Source organism: Xenopus laevis, chromosome 1L (assembly GCF_017654675.1).
Source record: "Xenopus laevis strain J_2021 chromosome 1L, Xenopus_laevis_v10.1, whole genome shotgun sequence".
In the NCBI taxonomy this organism is placed as follows: domain Eukaryota; kingdom Metazoa; phylum Chordata; class Amphibia; order Anura; family Pipidae; genus Xenopus; species Xenopus laevis.
In genome coordinates this window covers 176,852,578-176,874,125 of record NC_054371.1, presented here as the reverse complement: position 1 = coordinate 176,874,125, position 21,548 = coordinate 176,852,578, and the positions used below count along the sequence as shown (strand labels likewise).

Genomic DNA, 21,548 nt, shown 5'->3' with positions numbered 1-21,548 from the left:
ACATGTGATATATTATCCCGCTGTTATCTACACAGCATAATAAATATTCCCCTAAGAAGCATTGTTGCATCATTTGTAACTGTTTTTTTGTCTCTTGTATTGTTTGCCCTTGTTAAACCACTGTACAGTGCTGCAGAATATGTTGCCACTTTATAAATAAAGTATGAGAATAATCTAATAATTTCATATGATAATTGATAGAAACTATGAGCCAATGCTCTTCTTCCTCCTAGATAAGGCTAAACTAATTTTAAACACTGTATTGCTCTTTTTGTAGGCCTTAAAAACTGTGACCTCACAGCACTTGGAATTCCAACAACTGAGGAATATTTCCAACAGTACTGCAACAACATGGGAATACCAAAGATTCACAACTGGAATTTCTATATGGCATTCTCCTTTTTCAGGGTGGCAGCTATACTACAGGGTGTATACAAGCGATCACTCACAGGTACACCATATACACATAACACGCGTGTTCCTATATAAAGACTTATTTATGTGTACATGTTATCTGTTGCAAGCCTGAGAATGTACATATTATCTGTTGCAAGCCTGAGAAGGTACATGTTGTCTGTTGCAAGGTAATTTTATCTGAATGAGGCATAAAAGGTATGTTTGAAAATTTCAGAAATTTACACTGTAACCATTTGCAGGACAGGCAAGTTCGTCAGATGCATCAAGTGGTGGAAAACTTGTGAATGTTATGGCTGACATAGCTTGGGATTTTGCAACTAAGGAAGGATTTCGTATCTTCAGTTCTCAATCAGGAACAAGTTCTAACAACCCATCATCAAGGTCATATAGTACATGCAGTAGAATGGCTGTACAAAGTGGATCCCCAAAGACTGCCTTTCCTACATTAACCAAGACTTCTCAGTACTCCCAGTCAAGGAGTGGCCTGATACTTTCTCATAAAGAACTTTCTGGGGAAGCGCTGGATCTGTACCAAAAAGTTAAGCAGTTTATTGAAATGTATATATATCCCGCTGAGCAAGAATTTAGAAATTATCAGTCGTCTGAGAAGAGATGGACACCACATCCATTCATAGAAGAGCTGAAGGTACATAAAGACTGTTTCTCTGTACTATACTATACAACCTATAAGGGAAAGTTAAACATTTTGACATGAAATAACTGAGACATAACATGCCTTAAATGTAGTTTTACATTTAAGGCATGTAGGTTTTAAAAACTTTGAAATTGGAAATAAGTGAGACATAACATACCTTAAATGTAGTGATTATATTATAACAAATGAATCATAACATGTGTATGGGTCTTAGTCTTTTAACCTGTTATATTTGATTAGTTATTTATTATTAACCATCAGTAAAGGTTCATTTGTCTCTTGTAAAATTAACATTGACATTTAAATTAAAAAAGTGTGTGACTTACAATCTGAATTTTGAATGTCTGACAGCCTACTGATAATAGAAATACAATCTTCAACTCATCTTTATGTTGATCAGCAGTTTGTTTTGGAACATACACCATTTTGCTAGCTAACAAATTGAACATAATTACAAAATAGTATAGGACTGGCTTCAGATAAAACAGACAACGTTGCCATAGCTATCTGCTATGCGGTTACGGGGCAGATTTTTTAAAAGTCGAGTTCTGTTTTCCACAGAAATTTGAGTTTTCAAGGGTATTTTTGAGGGATTTTTCGGGTTAAAAAAAAACCTTAAATTTTTCGAGATTTATTATACCCCGACCCTGAAAATAGCTTGAATCCGAAAATATACCATTTGAATCCGAAAATATACCATCTAAAACCTGTCGTGCCATGTAGAAGTCAATGGCAGAGGTCCCTTGAACTATTTGAAAATCTTTAATAGCCTTCATGAATCATGATGTTTGAGTTTTTTTCGGTGGGTTTCACTCAAAAACTCGATCAGGCGATTCCAAGTTTTTTTTTTTTTTGTCGAAAAGTAGATTAATTCAATTTTTTGGGTTGTTAATCCTGAACTCGCTGATTCAAGTTTTTTCTTAAATTAGAAACCATTTGTGTTTATTTGAGGTCTAAAAAGCCTCACATCTCCATGCATACTTCCAACTGAGAGAGGCCTTTCTGTCGCAATTTCGCTCCCAACTACTGGTAACCGAGGATTATCCACTCTTGAAACTTGTCATGTTGGAAACGCCAGCTAAATTAGTATCCCGAATCTACTGGCTGTTGGTTCGTGCCCCTGTGGCCCCGTTCCACCGTACTTACCTTAAATGGCGTGACACCCTGGGAGACCTGGAGGAGGACCAGTGGGAGGAGGTGACTGACAACTTGTATCACTTCTTAGTATCCTCTCGGGATAGATTGATACAATATAAGTTCCTCCACCAGGTCTACCTAACTCCTGCTAAGTTACACAGGTTTGGCAGTAGGGCAAACGGCAACTGCCATAGGTGCCAGGCGGAACAGGCGAACTTTCTTCACATGACGTGGCAATGCCCCCACATACAATCATTTTGGAGAGCGGTCACAACACACCTCTTGACCCACCTGGCTCTCCCCCCATTGCTCAATCCCCACTCCTGTCTGTTGGGAATTTTGGAGGGGGTTATTCATGGGAAATTCTTGCACCTTCTCACTAGAGGACTGTTATATTATGCGAAAAAGTGTATTATACTGAGGTGGATGGGGCCCAGGCCTCCCACACTGACAATGTGGCGTAAGCAAGTGAACAATGTCCTTCCCCTGATCAAACTTACCTACTTATCAAGGGGCTGTCCAGACAAATTTGACAAAATTTGGCAGCCATGGACTGATGCTGAGGGCATAACTGATGTAGGTGATTAAAACTTCCATCAGAAGGTCATGGGGAAATCTGTATACACATTCTGTATCTGATGTATGGTAATGCAACTGGTCAGTGTCTCCCAGGCGGGAATGTACCCCCCCCCTTCCCCTTGTCTTGTGAATGAAAAACAATAAAAATTGTTGGTTTAAAAAAAGCCTCACATAGCTAAAAGTTGACCATTGATAAATAACCCTATATGTCTGTACTCAGTGAATATATTTCTTTAATAGGAAAAGGCCAAATTACAAGGATTATGGAATCTTTTTCTTCCTTTGGAGAGTGACCCAGAAGGCAAATATGGTGCACGACTTACAAATATGGAATATGCTCACCTTTGTGAATTAATGGGGACATCTCTCTATGCACCAGAGGTATGTAGCAATGTGTGCAGTTATTACCCATTGAAACTAGAATTCCTAGCACAGAACTGTGTATGCTGTTATGGACTTTTAGAGGACTGATGCTTACTAACTTGCAAAGCAAAAATTGTGACTTATATTTTTCCTCTCTTTCAGAAAAAATAAAACTATGATGTGAATACAAATAATATAGTAATGATTATTAAAGAGGTTGTTCACCTTTGAGTTAACTTTTAGTATGATGTAGAGAGTGATATTCTGAGACAATTTGTAATTGATTTTCATATGTTATTATTTATGGTTCTTGAGTTATTTAGCCTTTTGTTCAGCAGCTCTCCAGTTTACAAATTTAGAGAGACTGGAATATGAATAGGAGACAACCTGAATAAAAAATGCGTAATATAAAGACCAATATTATTATTATATTTATTAACATGTATTTTTAGAGTGCCAACATATTGCACAGCGCTGTAATAATAATACATTTGTAGCCTTGCAGAGCATTTGTTTTTAGATGGGGTCAGTGACCTCCATTTGGAAGCTGGAAAAAGACAGAAGAAAGACGGCAAATAATTCAAAAATGATAAAAAAAATTAAAACATAAAGGCCAAGTGAAAAGTTGCTTTGAAGTAGCCATTCTATAACATACTAAAAGTTAACTTAAAGGTGAACCACCCGTTTAAAGAGGAATGTTTACATATTGTGAAAAGGGACTACATGGCGAGATGTTCCGAAAAGGTGAATATCCCCTTTAAAAATGTCCGCAGTTATATTAACTTATCCCCCCACAAGAAAAATTATCACACCTGAAAAATTTAGTGTTTGTAAGATATATAGGAATATAGATAAACCAAGTTACATAGTTACTATGTAACTATGTAACTTGGTTTATCTATATTCCTATACATCTTACAAACACTAAATTTTTCAGGTGTGATAACTAAGTTTAACTATGAATCTGCCTAAGGAAAGAAAAAGCTACTTGCACTCATAGGCTATGGACACACATACGTTTAACCGCAGCGTAAATACGCTAGCGGAGGTGCAGCGGTTGCGTAAAACAAATGTGTGTCCATAGCCATAGAGTTCCTCAAGAAATGACCATTACCCTAAATGCCTCCAGAATCAGTTTTTATGTGAGAGCAAAATCTAGTGGCACATGGGAAGGCACATTTATCAAAGGTCGAATTTAGATTTCACGTGAGTTTTTTAAAACTCCTCCATAAATTCAAAATTCAACCAAACAAAATTTATTATTATGATCAAATTTTTTCAACTCGTACAGAATGTCAGGAATGTCAGGAAGGCTGCAAACATCCAAATTGATCAATGGACCTCTCCTAATGACTTAAACAGCAATTCAGCAGGTTTAGGTGGCGAATAGTCGAATTTGAGTTCTTAAAGGGCTAAAGTATGATAAATCTTGAAAATCTAATTCGAAATGTTTTAAAAAAAAAAAAACTCGAATCGAATTTTAATAACTCCCTAGTCGAATTTGACAGTTTTGACCATGAAGAAAATTTGTTAATTTGACTTCGAATTTTCATTTCGACCCTTGAAACCATTTTTATACTTGCACATTTTCTGGTTGAAATCTGCTCAATGTGTTCACTGACAGGCAGATTACAGTCCTATCAGAGCACACAAACATGGAGCGGATGTGGGGCCAAATTGAACTTTCTCTGGCAGTTTATAAACACAGTGGGGCTCATTTATAAACACTGGGCAAATTTGCTCCAGTCCAGTAACCCATAGCAACCAATCAGTGATTAGCTTTTTTCAGCCAGCTACAGGTTGAGCACTGAAAGCAATCATCTGATTGGTTGCCATGGGTTACTGAACAGGAGCAAATTTGCCCAGTGTTTATAAATGAGCCCTAGTCATATTAGATGAATCTCTTAATGCTAACATAATATACATTAGTTAGATAGCAGGATGAAATCTTGTCATGTTTCTCTGCTCAGAAAATGAATTTAGTGAGCAATGAGTCATCTAAAAAATGTTCTGGTCAGTTCTAAGAAAAGCAACACAAGAGTTCCTCTGTTGACAAAATAATTATCAAATATGTGTGAAAACTTGTAATATCTTGTAAACTAGAAAAAAAATATTAAAGAACAAGGAAAGCTAGTACCCCAAGTCTCCACCATGTCATATAACCCCCATAGCTGTACCTGATCACTAAAGGTTTTTTTTTCAAAATTCTTCTGATTTGTCCTGCTCTGCCCTCTGAAACTAGCATCTCTAGATGTTCTGTTGCAGCCACCATTCTCTTTATCTGTGAAGTCACTACGATGACCGGTTCCACAAACAATTTGCGCATGTGCCAAATCTGTGCCGGATAGACAGCGTTGCCAGTATGCAGCAGGCAGGTGAATAAGACAGGAGTAGCAGTAAACCACAAATCAATTGGTTCGGAGGACAAAATAATAAACAATGGTCAAATGGTCCATATACAGTATATACACCTTGATGCGTGCATCACCATGGCAACCTTGTTAGTGTTTTGTGATTGCTGCTCTTAATGAAGGAAGGGCATTGCCAGGGTCAATGCTTGGGAGCACTCATTCTCCCATAGTACAAGGTGCACTCATGAATTTTATTTGTGCACATGTGCTGCCTGCTAATTCTATTTTATGCACATGCTCCATGGTCTTGGTCTTAGAGAAAGATAGGTGGCACCGGCCCGGGGTGTCGGGTAAATAAATACAATCACTTGGGGGTGATTAACTTTTGGCACCCTCAAGCAAAAAAAGACTTTCCTTCTTCTTTAAGTCAGCATTTTTTTACAACAATGCCATCCTTGATCTGAAAAAGGCTTAAAGGAACAGGAACATCAAAAAAAATGAAAGTGTTTTAAAATAATGCAAATATAATGCAGTGTTGCTATGCACTTTAATTACTTTAATAGCTTTTCCTTGTCCTTTAATTTTAATTGCAGAAGTCTTCAGAAGAATACTTTTTGTCATTTTATATAAAATTAACTATCCAGTTGTATCGGTCTTCACCTGTTTATATACTGCTGTCTTTTATTGTGTTATGTTTAGATATTTAACTGCTCAGCCCCTGATACAGGAAACATGGAAGTACTGGTTCGATATGGAACAGAAGATCAGAAAGTACTCTGGCTGAAACCCTTGTTAGAAGGAGAGATCAGGTCCTGTTTTGCTATGACTGAGCCACAGGTGACTTTTTTTTTCAGATGTTACAGTGAACCTTTGTCATTGCATTTACATGCTTTCTTCAGACTATCTTCTCAGAGAGAGAACTCCCACTAGGGTTGCATTTATGCCCCTATCCCCCTGTTCTTTATTCCGATTTCATTCTCATATAATATATTAATCGTAATTGTATTCTTACAAATCCTCCACCAAATACACGTTATCTACAGTAATGACAATTTAAATCAGCTTTTAGAAACATACAATTTTATTTTTATAGTTCGGGCATCCTTTCACCATCCACCTAATGATCTACTGGTTTTTCACGTTTTAATTAGTTAATGTGTATGTAATGGTGTAATACTGTAGTTACAATTTCAGCAGTGACAGGACAAGTTTAGCAAGGGGAGAGACATGTAAGTAACAATGTGCCTTATACGTATTAATCATGTTATGGCTTTTCACAGATCTGCATTGGTGTTAGCTCTCCAGTTTAGAGAATGAGATCTTGTATTTAATATAATAAATAGTAAACTGATACCACATACAGAGGTGTATTTACCATATAGGCGCTCTTAGGAGGTAGTTTAAGGGTAGGTGGCCCTCAGATGCCTGTATGGTAAAAAAAAAAGACAAATCCAACATGGGGGGTCCCTATAGTGATGCAGCAGATAGATTCCAGACGCATGCGTGTATTGTGCTGTGGTGTCACATTCGCCAATGTCACATGCATGTGCAGATGGGGGCGCTTGAAGGTCCAGTGCCTAGGGCAGCACCAGACCTAAAAACGCTGTTGACCTCATTGGGTACAAAAAAGATGTTTAATTGATGATAATTTAATGCAAACAACAACAGAAGAACGCAACAAGTCATGTGACCTAAAAGCAGTAAAGGAAGAGAAACAAAATACTTGGTTGCTTAGAAATAGATATCGTAAGCTGAAAGCAACATTTTCATATGCATTCCCCTGTTATTCCCTAGGTTGCTTCTTCTGATGCCACAAATATTGAGTCCTCCATTAAAGAAGACGGTGATTCATATATAATTAATGGTCACAAATGGTGGACTTCAGGTAATGGATTTTCTAAAGTAGAATATGTTTTCATTGTTGCTTAACTAACATTATACATTAGTTATTTCACCCTTAGGGTGACATGTTTCTTTTGCAAAACAAAAGAAAACAGGGGAGCACTCCAAGTGTTAGAACACACATACAAAGTTTTAATGAAATCTTCAAAATGCATTTACAAAAGATCAAATAGTGAAAGCCATATAGAATCAAATCCTCTTCTGCCTCAACATGTTTCGCACTCAGCAGCGCTTCCTCAGGTCTTTTAAAGGCATTAACGAGAACCAGACTTTATACACAACATTAACCCTTTAGGTACCTCTGCAGGTCATAAAAAACACCCGTAACACTTAGATGAACCCTTTGTGTGCCTTAAAAGTTATTAAAAAAACTAAAGGTTATGATAAATAAATATTGCATTAGTCAGTAAAACCTCATTTCCTTAAAAAAAGAAACTTGGTTCTATAGCTACATTTAAAACCTTTAGGGAATTTTGTTCTGCATTTAAAAATCCAATATTTGTCTATCTGCAGAATTCTTATGTCCTCATCTCTTTTTATTAGGGTATTCCTTATCATTTCAATACCCGGAAACCATATTCCACCTGGATCACAAGCATGCTCCTTATAAATATGCTGTTGTAAATATGTCACGTGTTTGTTTGCCTTGATTAACTTAGGGGCATTTAAAATACCATTTATGTGTTCCAAAATCTGCTTCTTAAAGGGACGGTTTGTTTTACCAATTTTTTAAAATACCATTTATGTGTGAGGGATGGTTTGTTTTCACAATATACTGTTGACCACAAGTACAAGGTGCCAAATAAATGACACCCTTGGTGGTACAGGTAATGGAATCTTTGATCCTGTAGGACGTTCCCATTTGTAAAGCCATAAATTTAGCTTTTTCTTCCAAGAAACTACAGGCCTTATTTTCCACATTTACAATTTCCTATGGGCATACTCAGTACAGGTATGGGATCCATTATCTGGCAACCTATTATCCAGAAAGCTCTAAATTATGGAAGGACCCTCTCCCATAGACTGCATTTTATCCAAACAATCCAAATTTGTCCTTTTTCTCTGTAATAATAAAACAGTAACTTATACTTAATCCAAACTAAGATATAATTAATCCTTATTGGAAGCAAAACCAGTCTATTGGGGTTATTTAATGTTAACATGATTTTCTAGTAGATTCAAGGCATGAAGATCCAAATTACGGAAAGATCCTTGAGCAAGGTCCCGAGCATTATGACTAATAAGTCCCATACCTGTACTTGTTGTGACTCCATTTCACTGACTAATACAATATGTATTTGTCATAACCTTTAGTTCTAATTATTTATTAACTTTTAAGGCACACAAAGGGTTAATTTATGTGTTAAGGGTGTTTGTGTCCCTTAGAGGTACCAAAAGTGTTAATCTGGTTCTCGTCAATGCCCCTGAACCTCCTGAGGAAGCTCTGCTGAGGACAAAACATGTTGAGACAGAAGAGGATTTGATTCTATATGGCTTTTACCATTTGGTCTTTTGTGCATTTTGAAGAATTCAATAAAGCTTTGTGTGTGTTATCACACTTGGAGTGCTCCCCTGTTTCAGATTCCCTGCAGCACAAGGGATAAGAAGTGATTCACAAGTTTGAGAATAGCAGCTCTGTTGTAAAACAACAACAAAATAAAAAAATTTAAAATTTTTAACACTGTTTCTTAACTGTTCTCCCGGCATCAAGGGTAGAATTTGGATAGTTATAGTTTGGCAACATCTGAGGGCCCTCTTTGGTTGAGAGGTTAAATGACCCCCAAAAACAGACAACTGGTTATCTGCAGTCAAGCAAGAGCCAGAATAGAAAGGCTAATAAAAAGAATTTTAATCCATCGATTGAACGATTTTCCTTCGATCAGAAATTGCTTAGAAAGCTTATGGGGAAAGTCCCCATAGGTTAACATTGGTGCTCGGTAGGTTTTAGGTGCGAAGAAGGTAGTCAAAGTTTTTTTTAAAGAGACAGTTAATCGACTATCGAATGGTCGAATAGTCGAACGATTTTTAGTTCTAATAGTTTGATTCAAAATCGTAGTCGAAGGTTGAAGTAGCCAAAAAAAACTTTGAAGTTTCTAATCCTTCACTCGAGCTTAGTAAATGTGCCCTAAATGTATCTTTTTTTTTTTCCTTATTAGTTTTACAAATATTAATTTGTAACTGGAGCTTTCTCTGGTCTGCTCTCTCTGCTATTCTGATTAGAAAGATACACTAAAACTTAATGAATTACTAAATAAGTATATCAGTTCAAATGAAGCCTCAAAGTCAGTGATCCAGGCAAACATATGGCACTTACAGTTGCGGGTGGAAATAGTTAACATTAAATTAACTAATACATAGTTAATAAGTATTATTTCAAAACTATACAAAAATAAGTCATGAAGATCACGCACAAATATATATATATATTGGAATCATTAATTTGATTTATTTAAAAATATATGACCAACGTTTCGGCTTCCTCCAAGGCCTTTGAGAAAGGCCTTGGAGGAGGCCGAAACGTTGGTCATATATTTTTAAATAAATCGAATTTTTTATTTTTTAAGTCCTGTGAGTGCGGCTCATCTTTTGTTCTTTATTTGGATTTTTCTGATTCTGCACCCAGGCATATTTAACGCTGCTGTCGAGAGTGCCGGTACCTTTGTGCATTATATATATATATATATATATATATATATATATATATATATATATATATATACACATATGTGTATGCTCACTGGAGCTAGCTACATAGGGCAGCACTATATGAGGCAACTACAGAAATATTTCAAAAGAAAGGTGTGAGTACCTCCAATAATAATGAATCAATCAGTTAAAAAACTGAAAAATTTATTAGGACATAAGAGCAAGACCAGGTCTTGCTCTTATGTCCTAATAAATTTTAAAATTTTTTAACTGATTGATTCATTATTATTGGAGGTACTCACACCTTTCTTTCGAAATGTTGTCTTGGACTTACACCCTAGGACTGGGGTGAATTGTGAGTATATCCTCCATGATTAACTTTAATATTTGTTTTTCAATTATTAATTATTTTGGAGTAGTACCTATTTATATACATATATATTTTTTCTGGCATTGGCACAAACCACACTATTAACTACAGAAATATGTCAGAATGATTCTCCCTTATAAAATTATTTTTCTTTTTCACTACACAAATGGGCAGACCTAGAATTTATCTATATAGTATTTTTGTCTGACAGTGGAGAAATTATTTTTCACATTGTGCTTCTTCAAAAAACACCTCAAAGACTTTTGTAGAGGTAGCTTCCAATAAGGGAGCACACAGTGATCATATATTATACCTTTACTACTGTTATCTCTTAACAGGTGCATTGGATCCTCGTTGTAAAATATGCATCTTTATGGGAAAGACAGACCCAGAAGCTCCTCGCCATAAACAGCAGACCATGATCCTGATTCCAATGGACACTGCTGGAATAAAACTCACAAGACCACTGACAGTGTATGGATTAGATGATGCTCCAGGTGAACATTTGCAAAAAAATCAATTTTACCCACTAATACTGGCTATATGATACGTTTTCCGCAATGTGTCATTGCTTTACTTTCCAGTTGAACTCTCAAGCTTGAGATTTTTTCAAGGGCAATGTGACACAAATTTTTTTGGGCGCTGTAAAGGGGCAGTATATACCCTTTCAACATGAGTAGAGCTTTTGCTAAACATACTTTATGACTATTGCTTTAACCACAAAAAATCTTTGTTTCTTGTTATTTCCGAGCTAAACAGGGCAAACCTATAAACTTAAAGGAACAGTAACACCAAAAAATGAGTGTTTTAAAGTAATGAAAATATAATGTAGTGTTGCCCTGCACTGGTAAAACTGATGTGTCTGCTTCAGAAACACGACTATAGTTCAAATAAACAAGCTATTTATTGTATGGCAATAGCAGAAATTGAAAAAAGTCTATATGGCACAAGTTAAATAGTGGATAATAGATAACACCAATATGTTCTACAGAGCTTATCTGCTTTGTAACCTGAGCCTTTTCTCCTTTGAATGGCTGCCCCCATTGCTACACAGCAGTTTATTTATATAAACAATAGTAGTGTTTCTGAAGCAAACACAGCAGTTGTACCAGTGCAGGGCAACACTGCATTATATTGTTATTACTTTAAAACACTTTCATTTGTTGATGTTACTGTTTCTTTAGGGTTGGGGCAGATTCGGGGAGATTTAGTCGCCTGGCAACTAACTAATCATCTCTTCTGCGGGGTGACAATCTCCCCGAACTGAGGCAACTTTGGAAATCGAAGCGCCACGGGTGCATTAGTGCACGGGATTCGGTGCATCTTTTGTAGCAACAAGAGAGGCCTTGCTTTAAGTCTTTCTGACCACCCACCTGATCCACGCATCACTAGTTTAGATGACTTCTGTCTACAAGTTATTAAAAGTTTGTTTTATTTTAGATTCATCTTTAACAATAATGTTCCACAACATCCTAGTAGTAATGTAATACATTTAAATTTGATAGGGGCTCAAAGAAGCATTATTAGTAAGTTTATATTCATTCATTTTTTAGGTTTAAATCTCTTTTAATGTCAGCCAGTGACCCCATACACAAGTGGCCGGGGCCAGCAAACAAACAGGTTTTCTGTATTGTGTAAACAAACAACATTCAACTTGGTCATTTATTGTGTGGCTGCCAGAATTTAGTTTAAAAGTAGAATAATAGCAAAAAAATGTATTAAACACAAATAATGCAAATGGCACAGTACTTTTAGTAGACATAATAACATATTACAAATGTACTTAAAGGGATTATGTCATGATTTTTATGATGTAGTTTTTATTTCTAAATTACACTGCAAATAATTCACTTTAACATATAAAATTTCATTCCTGAACCAGCAAGTGTATTTTTTTTTTAGTTGTAATATTGGTGTGTAGGCAGCCATCTCAGGTCATTTTGCCTGGTCATGTGATTTCAGAAAGAGCAGCACTTTAGGATGGAACTGCTTTCTGGCATGCCCTACTCAATGTAACTGAATGTGTCGCAGTGGGACCTGGATTTTACTATTGAGTGCTGTTCCTAGATCTACCAGGCAACTGTTATCTTGTGTTAGGGAGCTGCTATATGGTTACCTTCCCATTGTTCTATTGTTAGGCTGCTGGAGGGGAAATGGAGATGATATGACTCCAACTTGCAGTACAGCATTAAAGAGTGACTGGTTTATCAGAGCACAAGTCACATGACTGGGGGCACCGGGGAAACTGACAATATGTCTAGCCCCATGTCAGATTTTAAAGTTAAATCTAAAAAAATTTGTTTACTCTTTTGAGAAATGGATTTCAATGCAGAATTCTGCTGGAGCAGCACTATTAACTGATGCTTTCAAAATATATTTTTTTTTATCATGACAGTATCCCTTTAACTAGATTTCTGAATATTTTTTTTTTTTAACAGCTGGACATGGCGAGATCCATTTTGACAATGTACGAGTGCCCAAGGAAAATATATTGCTGGGACGTGGCAGGGGATTTGAAATTGCACAAGGCAGACTTGGTCCAGGACGAATACACCACTGTATGAGGCTTGTAGGAAATGCCGAGAGGTCTTTAAGTCTCATGAAGCAGCGAGTAAGTCCCCTGATCTTTTCTTGTGTAAAGAGGTAACGTTTTCTTACTTTAGGGCTTTGGCAGACCATGAGATTAGTTGCCCGCAATAAATCTCTACCGTGGACGACTAATCTCCTGAAATGGTGGAAAAACATACCTGTTGCTACTCATTCGGAAGTTGCCTTGTGTGGAAACTTCCGGCTACTTTGGGAACAGTGCATTGCTTGTATGCATATTTGCTTTTCCACTCACGGATCCACCTATTGCTCAGCTTTGTAGAAACATTCTTATAATTTAGAACAACTTACTTGTCTTCAAGTTTCACTGCCCCATTAACAAACACAAGCAGCTTTTGCAGTATCTTAAGCAAATGAAATTATCTCAATGCTGAGAAGACATTTTGTCTTGGCTGATTCTATGCAATTTTTCAACTGGCCTTGATTATTTATTTTTTATATTTTTGAAATGATTCACCTTCTTCTTCTGACTCTTTCCAGCTTTCAACTGGGGGTCACTGACCCCATCTAAAAACACATGCTTTGTAAGGCAAACATTTATAGTTATTGCTACTTTTTATTACTTATCTTCATATTCAGGCCTCTCCTATTCATGTGCCAGTCTCTTATTCAAATCAATGCATGGTTGCTGCAGTAATTTGGACCCTAGCTACCAGATTGCTAAAATTGTAAACTGGAGAACTGCTGAATAGATAGATACATCAAAAACCACAAATGATAAAAAAATGAAAACCATGTCACTCTCTACTAAACATTAACTCAAAAGTGCAGAACCCCTCTAAAGCATCGCTTTCCCATTATGTTGATCATTTATATCTGCTTAATAACTTCATTTTTCTTCTGTAGGTGAAGACAAGAATAGCTTTTGGCAAGCCTTTAGTTGAGCAAGGGACTATTCTAGCAGGCATTGCACAATCCAGAGCAGAAATCGAGCAAGCCAGATTGCTGGTACTAAAAGCGGCCCATCTCATGGATACAGTTGGCAATAAGGTAAAAGTGCCATCTTCTGTTGTAATTATATATCTGTCTTCTGTACTTCCTGAAGAAACTGATTTGGGATCTAGAGTTGTCAGGATACAAGTGTATTTCTGTAATCTAGAGCACCACCTCTTAAAACTACTGAAACTTTAAAAAAGGGTTTGTTTTGCCCTCCGCATGGAATTATGCTTGGGAAATTAACATCAAGTACAAAGTACTGTCTCAATATTGCAGAAAAAGGCAAATCAGTCAAAAATGTATGCTTGAATAAGACACGATGGGAAAAGTCATTGCCATATTTGGGAGGTTTATGAATAACAGATGCCTTATTTGTAATGCATTATTTCAGTATTTGTTTGTTCAGGTTTGTTTTGTTATAATTAAATTAAGTTAAATCACGTCCCTGCGGGAAAATATTTTTAATTTATGATGTCTAATAATTGAAGAAAAACAATGGATGTTAAACCACGTTAAGCTGTGATTTTTATACTGCATATTTCATTCTGCTGCATTCATTATAAAAATCTGAGTAAAGACAGGCCTTCATTTGTAGTAGGTACAGTCATGGCCTGTCAGCCCAAATGCTTTGTTGGTTTCCTAAAGAAGTTTAAAACAGAAAAGAGATGAGCAACCCACTCACCTGGGTAACTAAATAAATTACAGAAAAAACACTTACAGTGTGATAGACCACCAAAGCATGTATTTAAAGTTTCACGGAAGGTATAATCCAGGTTGTCTTTAGAAGGGTCATACACATACTAGGAAGTAGTAGCTAGATTCTGAGGCCACTCAAAATAATGAGCAACAAATTTACTCTTGACTTTTTCATTCCATCCTATTGTGCCTGCAGAAGTGGGGAGTAAAGAATAAAGTGCTTTTTCCATAGTTTGAGCAGACAACATAGCACACTATGGAAAAAACATTTTATAATTTACTGGAAAGAAGAGATGTTTGTATCTTTGAAACCTATATTGGTTTGTTCTCATTGCACTCTGTAGCACAGAGCATAAGGTGTAAGTGCTCTCCAAAAGACAAGATGGAATACTAAATATGTGTTGCCCAAGCATGGATCACTGAGTGAGCTGGTGCCTGGCCCTGTAAGAAGCAGATATGTAAATATATTATCCTCTGGGAAGAGACAGTGACTGTAGGAGAGCAGATATAGTAGAGGCAGATGGCACCTGTAGAAGTTGTGATATTGTCCTTTTGGAAGAGACAATGGCTGCAGTATGATGATAGTAACTGCAGCAGTCTGGATATTACCTGTTTTGGAAGGGACTATGGTTGTGAGATAACTGTAGCAGTAAGAGAAAAGACCCTGGGACATTAGGTGCAGTAGGTGGCAATGGCACCTGTAGTAGTTTAGATAAGAGCATGTGGGATAGGACTGAGGCGTTAGCATATATTAACAAACGTTTTCTTTTTTTCCTATTTAGACAGCTGCTCTGGAAATTTCCTTGATTAAAATGGTTGCTCCAACCATGGCCTATCGTGTTGTTGATCGTGCTATTCAGGTAGGAGCAAGATAAACACTGTGAGTATTCCTTCATTTTGCCACCCACTGACCATGCCTTAATCATTGACATTTTTTCCATATCATTTGTTTACACAACTCTAAAAGATTAAAGGCATCCAAATGCATGCATTTCTGTTGTTCTGTTTATTCATGCAAAGTGAAGAGCAGCCATAACTTTTCTTCTTTCCTCATCTTCCAATGCACCATGACAAGGCATATCAGCACATTACATTTTTTTTTTTTTTTTTTAAACCTGCCCGATCTTCGAACTGAACTGATATCCATAATACAAGTATATGTACAATGTGGGCCCCTATATGTGGACAGATAATTGTACTAAACGTTTTCATGTGTTCTTATATGTGTGTGCAAGGCCACATAACTTGACAATAATTGGCATTTTAGCAGTATTCTCAAAACTTCAGGAAGAGGACAAGCTGGAAAGAAAATGTTTTTTTATTGCTAAGCAAGATCAAACTATAGGGAGTCTGGTATTTTGTTCAAGAAAGTCTGCTTGTAATTTAGAATCTAAATTTCAGGTATGCATTAAAGTGAATGAGAAATGTGTTTAGTGGGAACTCGTAAATTGATCGGTGTCCAATCATAAAGTACGAAATTACTTTGTAATGCTCCTATAAATTATAGTTTGTCTCATTTGGAACTAAACTTTTACCAGAGGGCATTTAATTTATTAATATTTATTAATGCATTATGTTTTCCAGGCTTTTGGTGCCGCGGGTCTCAGCAGTGACTTTCCACTTGCTCAGTTCCATGCATGGGCCCGAGCGCTACGACTTGCTGATGGACCAGATGAAGTTCACCAAGCAGCTGTGGCTAAAATTGAATTGAAACATTAGTCAGTCTTTCTTCCAAAATAATGCAATCAACAGGTCTGTTATCCTGTGGATGTATTTCAACACAAACCTGCATTATTAATATATATACAGCTACTTTTATAAATCCTATTGCTAATGTGACTAGATGAAGGACACTTACCTTCATTAACAGACATAATTCTCAGAATAGAAACGCTGCTAATTAAAGAATACAAAAATGTATTTTCATTTATATATTCTTATTTTTAAAATGATACTGACATGTTCCTATAAAAACCTGGAATGGGTATCAATTTAAAAAGTGCTACATATTCCAGGTTTTTATAGGATCATGCCTGTATCACTTTAAAATTCTTTCTGGCAATAAAATTACTTTTTGAAACTGCAACTTTGCCTCCCTCTCGTTGCCACCCATTACTAACCTAGTCTGATTCAGCCATTGGCGCTACAGTTGTGGGATACAGTTCAGGGTTAGTCAATAAAGCAAAGATGTGTTAGGCTGCAGTTACTTTTTACACCAGTACACTATTGGAACAGTGCCTCTAGTTTATCAGATCTTTGCCAGAATTAATACTGACAAATTCTAAAATGTGTCATTATAACTTTACAGGGAATGGCACAAGAGGAGATTTTGGGCATTTAGCCACCTCTGTGTTTAGTAGCACTGTAGACAGATTGCAGTGGAGATCACTAAAATCACTAAGGATCAAAGCCTGTCTTTAGTGCTATTAAACTCCCAGGTGGTACAACGCCATTGCCAATGGTGAAGAATAATTTCTGTTTTCTAGTTTGCCACTGATCATAATTAATAAAAATGTTATACTACTACACACGGGGAAATGTATTTCTCTCTTTATTTATAGCAATACTGTAATAGAAACAACCATTTAAAATACGTACCACTGTGTACTGGTCTGTTTTCATGTAGCAATTCAGGGCCTGTACAAATATACTGGACTACCAATGTTATAGAAATGAATCCTCAATATAGTACAAAATAATGGCAACTAAATGACAAAGGGTTGCTCTACAAGTACATTGCTACTGATAAGAGTAGTGGTTCCTTATTTTAAAGCACGGTGTTACTGCTCATAATAACAACAGTACAATGTGCATTTCATGCCCATCAGAACTGTATATGATCAGCTTCTACTATACAGTGTCTTCCGTAGTCGGCTTGTTACTAAGCAGTGCCTTAATTTTGCTTTCACTCTTTTTAAATAAGCATACATCGGACTTACAGTATTTGCAATTCCTAATTTTTTGTAATGATGATTTATTAAAATACATTTCAGTTACTACTATTTTTAATGGTGTTATACTGTCCTATAAACTTCTGGATGCTGTGATTTGAATCTTCTGTGTTTGGGAATAAATCAAAGTCTCTAAGGTGAGAAGTGTTTCTGTTATTGTTGACAACTGTAAAAACCATAGCAAGTATTTTCTGCCTTTTTTACCCTTTTTCCTGGTCTCTGGGGACATTCATGTTGGCTTGAACCTAGTCAGGAAGGGAAATTTTGAGGATAATGTTTAGCCAGCACCTAGATGTATTTTGTGTGGCAGAATGGCTGTAAGATCAATGATATTATAGTTGGTATATTATGCATGCATAAGTCATACAGCTATGCTTTCATTTTAGAAAAAATCTAACATTATTTTCAGTAAAAAAAAAAATCACGAGGAGTAAAGCAGTCTCAGAAACTGATATGCATTAAAGGGGAACTAAACACCCCAAATACATTTATTGTAATGTGTATCAAATGTGCTTTGATTTTTCTCTCTCTTTTGTTAGCAGTTTTATTTCACTAGTTTTCGGGTGAAGGATCCTTTTAAATTACAAGTCAACCCTCTAAAGCACAAGTCAACCCTCTATTTTTCCCTTCCCTACCACCTACCCAAACTGCATTGTTTTGCTGGAGAAAATGTTACTTATTGCATTACCTGGAAAATGCATGTGATTGAAGTAGCTATTAAAAATAAATAAATAAATAAATAAATACTCAAAGATGTACTACACTCCTGCTCTCGTCTTGGCTGGGTGCAGTACCTCTTACCCCAGAATTGATTCCTATCTGTATAATTACCGAAAATGAGCAGTTGATCTCTCCTTCAATGATTAATTCAGTTCTGGGGGACCATGAGGCAATTGGCATGTGTATTTCTATGCCCACGGTGTAGGGTGGCTGCATGGGCTATGATTTTATCCCATGTAAGTTTGATGACATGCAGTGTACTTTTTCGCCTGCTGGAAATCATGCTCCCCATGGGCAACAAAGCTCCAAAAATACATTGCTCAGGAAAGGAATTTTCACAATTTTGCCACCAATAGGGAGCTGAATTTCTCACGTGCAACAAAGCTTGACCCATGTTTGTCATCCTAACAGAATAGCAGCTGAAAACACAGCTTTAAAATGGACCCAGTTTGGGGGGGTTTTCAGAAAAAGATGTTGGATTTACTAAAGGACATGTAAACCACCCCACCCTCTGAAATCTTTGACTACCTGCAACTCCGGTTGTTCAAAGGTGAATAGTAAGGCACCAGCATCCACTCAATCACTTAGCATTCCTTCTCCTCCTCTAACCCAGTCGTCCCCCTCGACTGGGTTAGAGGAGGAGAATGGGTTCAGGAATTTTTGCTGTTGGCTACAGGGCATGTTCAGTTCTTCTCAACTCAGATTTGTAAGCACATCATCGATTCTAGCAGCCAATGAAGAGATGGCATTGCTGGTGGAGATTTTCCTCTAGCTGTCTTCTCCTATTTTTTCTACTGACCTCCTCTCCTGACCTCAGCTTAACCATTGTAGTGCTCAATTTATGTAGGACTTTTTATCAAAGCAAGTTCTGCCTGTGTAAGCCTGTATTCTTCACTGCATGAATGGCACATATGCGCCATTTGGGTGGAGGAGATGTAGGCTTTACAGGTCCTTTAATTCATGTTAAAAATCGAGACACCCAAAAGCTATCCTAGTATATCTATTTGGGAACAATATTGGACAAATAATATCGATCCAAAATAGAAATAGGTATTTTAAAGCAGGACTGCAGATTACCTTTGAGGTATTGTAATAAAAGGGTACAACATTTTTTACAGACCTAGAACTCTACAGCAATCACCATGTAGCATTTACTACATAGGATTGGTTGTTATGGGTTACTAGACATGGTTTTGCAGATTTTAATAACATTTATAATTGTACATTTATAGTTAGGAAGGTAGCTTGTGGTGCAAAAGCTGAATGGAAAGGCTTAATCATTTTTCTCCAGTGCTATGTTGAAGTTAAGAACGAGTGGGGATGTGCACCACCATATCTGGTCTTTTATTTCATGTTAATTTTATAGGTAAGTTTATAAGGAGCATAATAAATAGAGATTTGGGGCCTAATATATCCATGGATTACATTATTAGATGATATACCGGCCGTCATGAATTACATCTGCAGGTACAAAACATTCTTAAAGTCCTTGAAATAAAGAAATATTAATTGCTTGTTATGCTAGCAATGGAATGAGTCAGCTTCTGCTGGATGTCAACATTTAATGTCTGTGTGTGTTTCATTCAGATCTGGGTAACCGCCAAAAAGAAAGGGAGAACAAACTACAGAGTTATGGGTGTTATACAGAACAAAATAGGTGCAAGTAAATGAGAACCCACAAGACATTTGCCTTAGAAATATAAAGAGAAGTAAAGGCACTCTAGAAAATTTATTTTTTTTATAGCATACATTACAAGCAGCTACTTTTCAGTATACATTAACAGGGCCGGATTTACATAGTGGGCGACCCATAGGCCCACTGACGTTTGTTGCCCCTGTTCCCTTTCCTTTATTTGTGCATATTTTCATCATCTGAACTAGAGCAATGGGGATTGGCGCATGGGAAATGTAAAAAATGATTGTATCTTCTGTGATTCCCCAGTGTTTTTGAACCAATCTGGGTGTGGTTGGGCAGCATGCCGCCACCCTAGGCCTGGGCCTTGGTGGCCTTTCCACAAATCCGGGCCTGCACATTAATTTTTTTACTAGACAAAGGTCTGCTTCCTCCAGCCACATTTGGCAGTCCTATCCTCAAACAATATGTCAGGACATTGTTAGCAGTAGGAACCAATCAGAAACAAGTACACACAGCACCCAATAAAGCATCTGACTTCAACGTCAAAGCCTGAGCGTTTATCAGGTGCCGGTGATCACTGGAAGCCCCTTTGGAACTCTAAGGGCTCTTACTGACGAGCGTTTTTACCTGCGCTCCCCTGCGTTCCGTTTTTCTGCGTTCAGCCGCAGGGGAGCGCAGGAATAGACGCATTACATTTTTTCCAATGGGGCTGTACTCACAAAGGCGCGTGTAGGCGCCGAACTCAGGTTGAGACGCAACATTCTGCATTTTTCCTGCGTTCGGCGCCTACACGCACCTGTGTGAGTACAGCCCCATTGGAAAAAATGTAATGCGTCTATTCCTGCGCTCCCCTGCGGCTGAACGCAGAAAAACGGAACGCAGGGGAGCGCAGGTAAAAACGCTCGTCAGTAAGAGCCCTTAGCGCTCGTCTGTAAGAGCCCTTATGCTGATTTATGGGCACCTCATGCAGCAACTCTCCTGCAGCTCTTTAATTCTATCGCTCTGCACCTTATTCACCAACTCCCAGATACTGTCTAATTATTTACTCTCTTTAGTTTACACCAGATACTCTTTAATTCTCTCTCTCTGCCACTCATGCAACAACTCAGGAGCAATTCTCTAGTGTGTGTCTCTCTGTCTCGAGAGAGAGAGAGAGAAATCAGTATAGCTGCCTTGGAGTTGGAGCATGAGGTGCAGAGAGAGAGAGAATAAGTAGAGCTGTGTTGCTGCGTGAGTTGCAGAGTGAGAATAAAGAGTGACCTGGGTGCATGAAGTACTTGGAAAGAAAATTATATATCTGTCTTGGAGTTGGTGCATGAGATGCAGAGAGAGTGAACGATAGTTGCATGGGAGTTGGTGCATGAGGTGCAGAGAGAGAGAGAATAAGGAGAGTTGTGTGGGAGTATGTTTATGAGGTGCAGAGAGAGGGAATGAAGAGCTACCTGGGTGCATGAAGTACTGGGAGAGAGAATTATATACCTTAGAGTTGGTGCATGAGATGTAGAGAGGGAGTTAATAAAAGTTGCATAGGAGTTGGTGCATGAGGTGCAGAGAGAGATAGAGAGCGGTTTGGGAGTTGGTG

At 37.3% G+C, this 21,548-nt stretch overlaps 1 protein-coding gene across 3 annotated transcripts in view; it reads left to right on the top strand.

The window, feature by feature from the left end:
* Nucleotides 1-17,187, top strand: part of acad10.L (acyl-CoA dehydrogenase family member 10 L homeolog) — a 42,927-nt gene extending 25,740 nt beyond the window's left edge. For 2 of the 3 annotated variants that reach the window (XM_018263429.2, XM_041567753.1), the window contains 10 exons: nt 278-451; nt 657-1,063; nt 3,029-3,169; nt 6,202-6,339; nt 7,297-7,387; nt 10,759-10,917; nt 12,859-13,031; nt 13,874-14,017; nt 15,442-15,519; nt 16,244-17,187. In XM_018263429.2, the coding sequence (XP_018118918.1) occupies nt 278-451; nt 657-1,063; nt 3,029-3,169; nt 6,202-6,339; nt 7,297-7,387; nt 10,759-10,917; nt 12,859-13,031; nt 13,874-14,017; nt 15,442-15,519; nt 16,244-16,378 (1,640 nt within the window). In that variant the 3' untranslated portion in view covers nt 16,379-17,187. Of the gene's footprint in view, nt 1-277; nt 452-656; nt 1,064-3,028; nt 3,170-6,201; nt 6,340-7,296; nt 7,388-10,758; nt 10,918-12,858; nt 13,032-13,873; nt 14,018-15,441; nt 15,540-16,243 lie in introns of all 3 variants that reach the window. The other variant, XM_018263439.2, reaches the window with a different exon arrangement.
* Nucleotides 17,188-21,548: the final 4,361 nt, after the last annotated feature.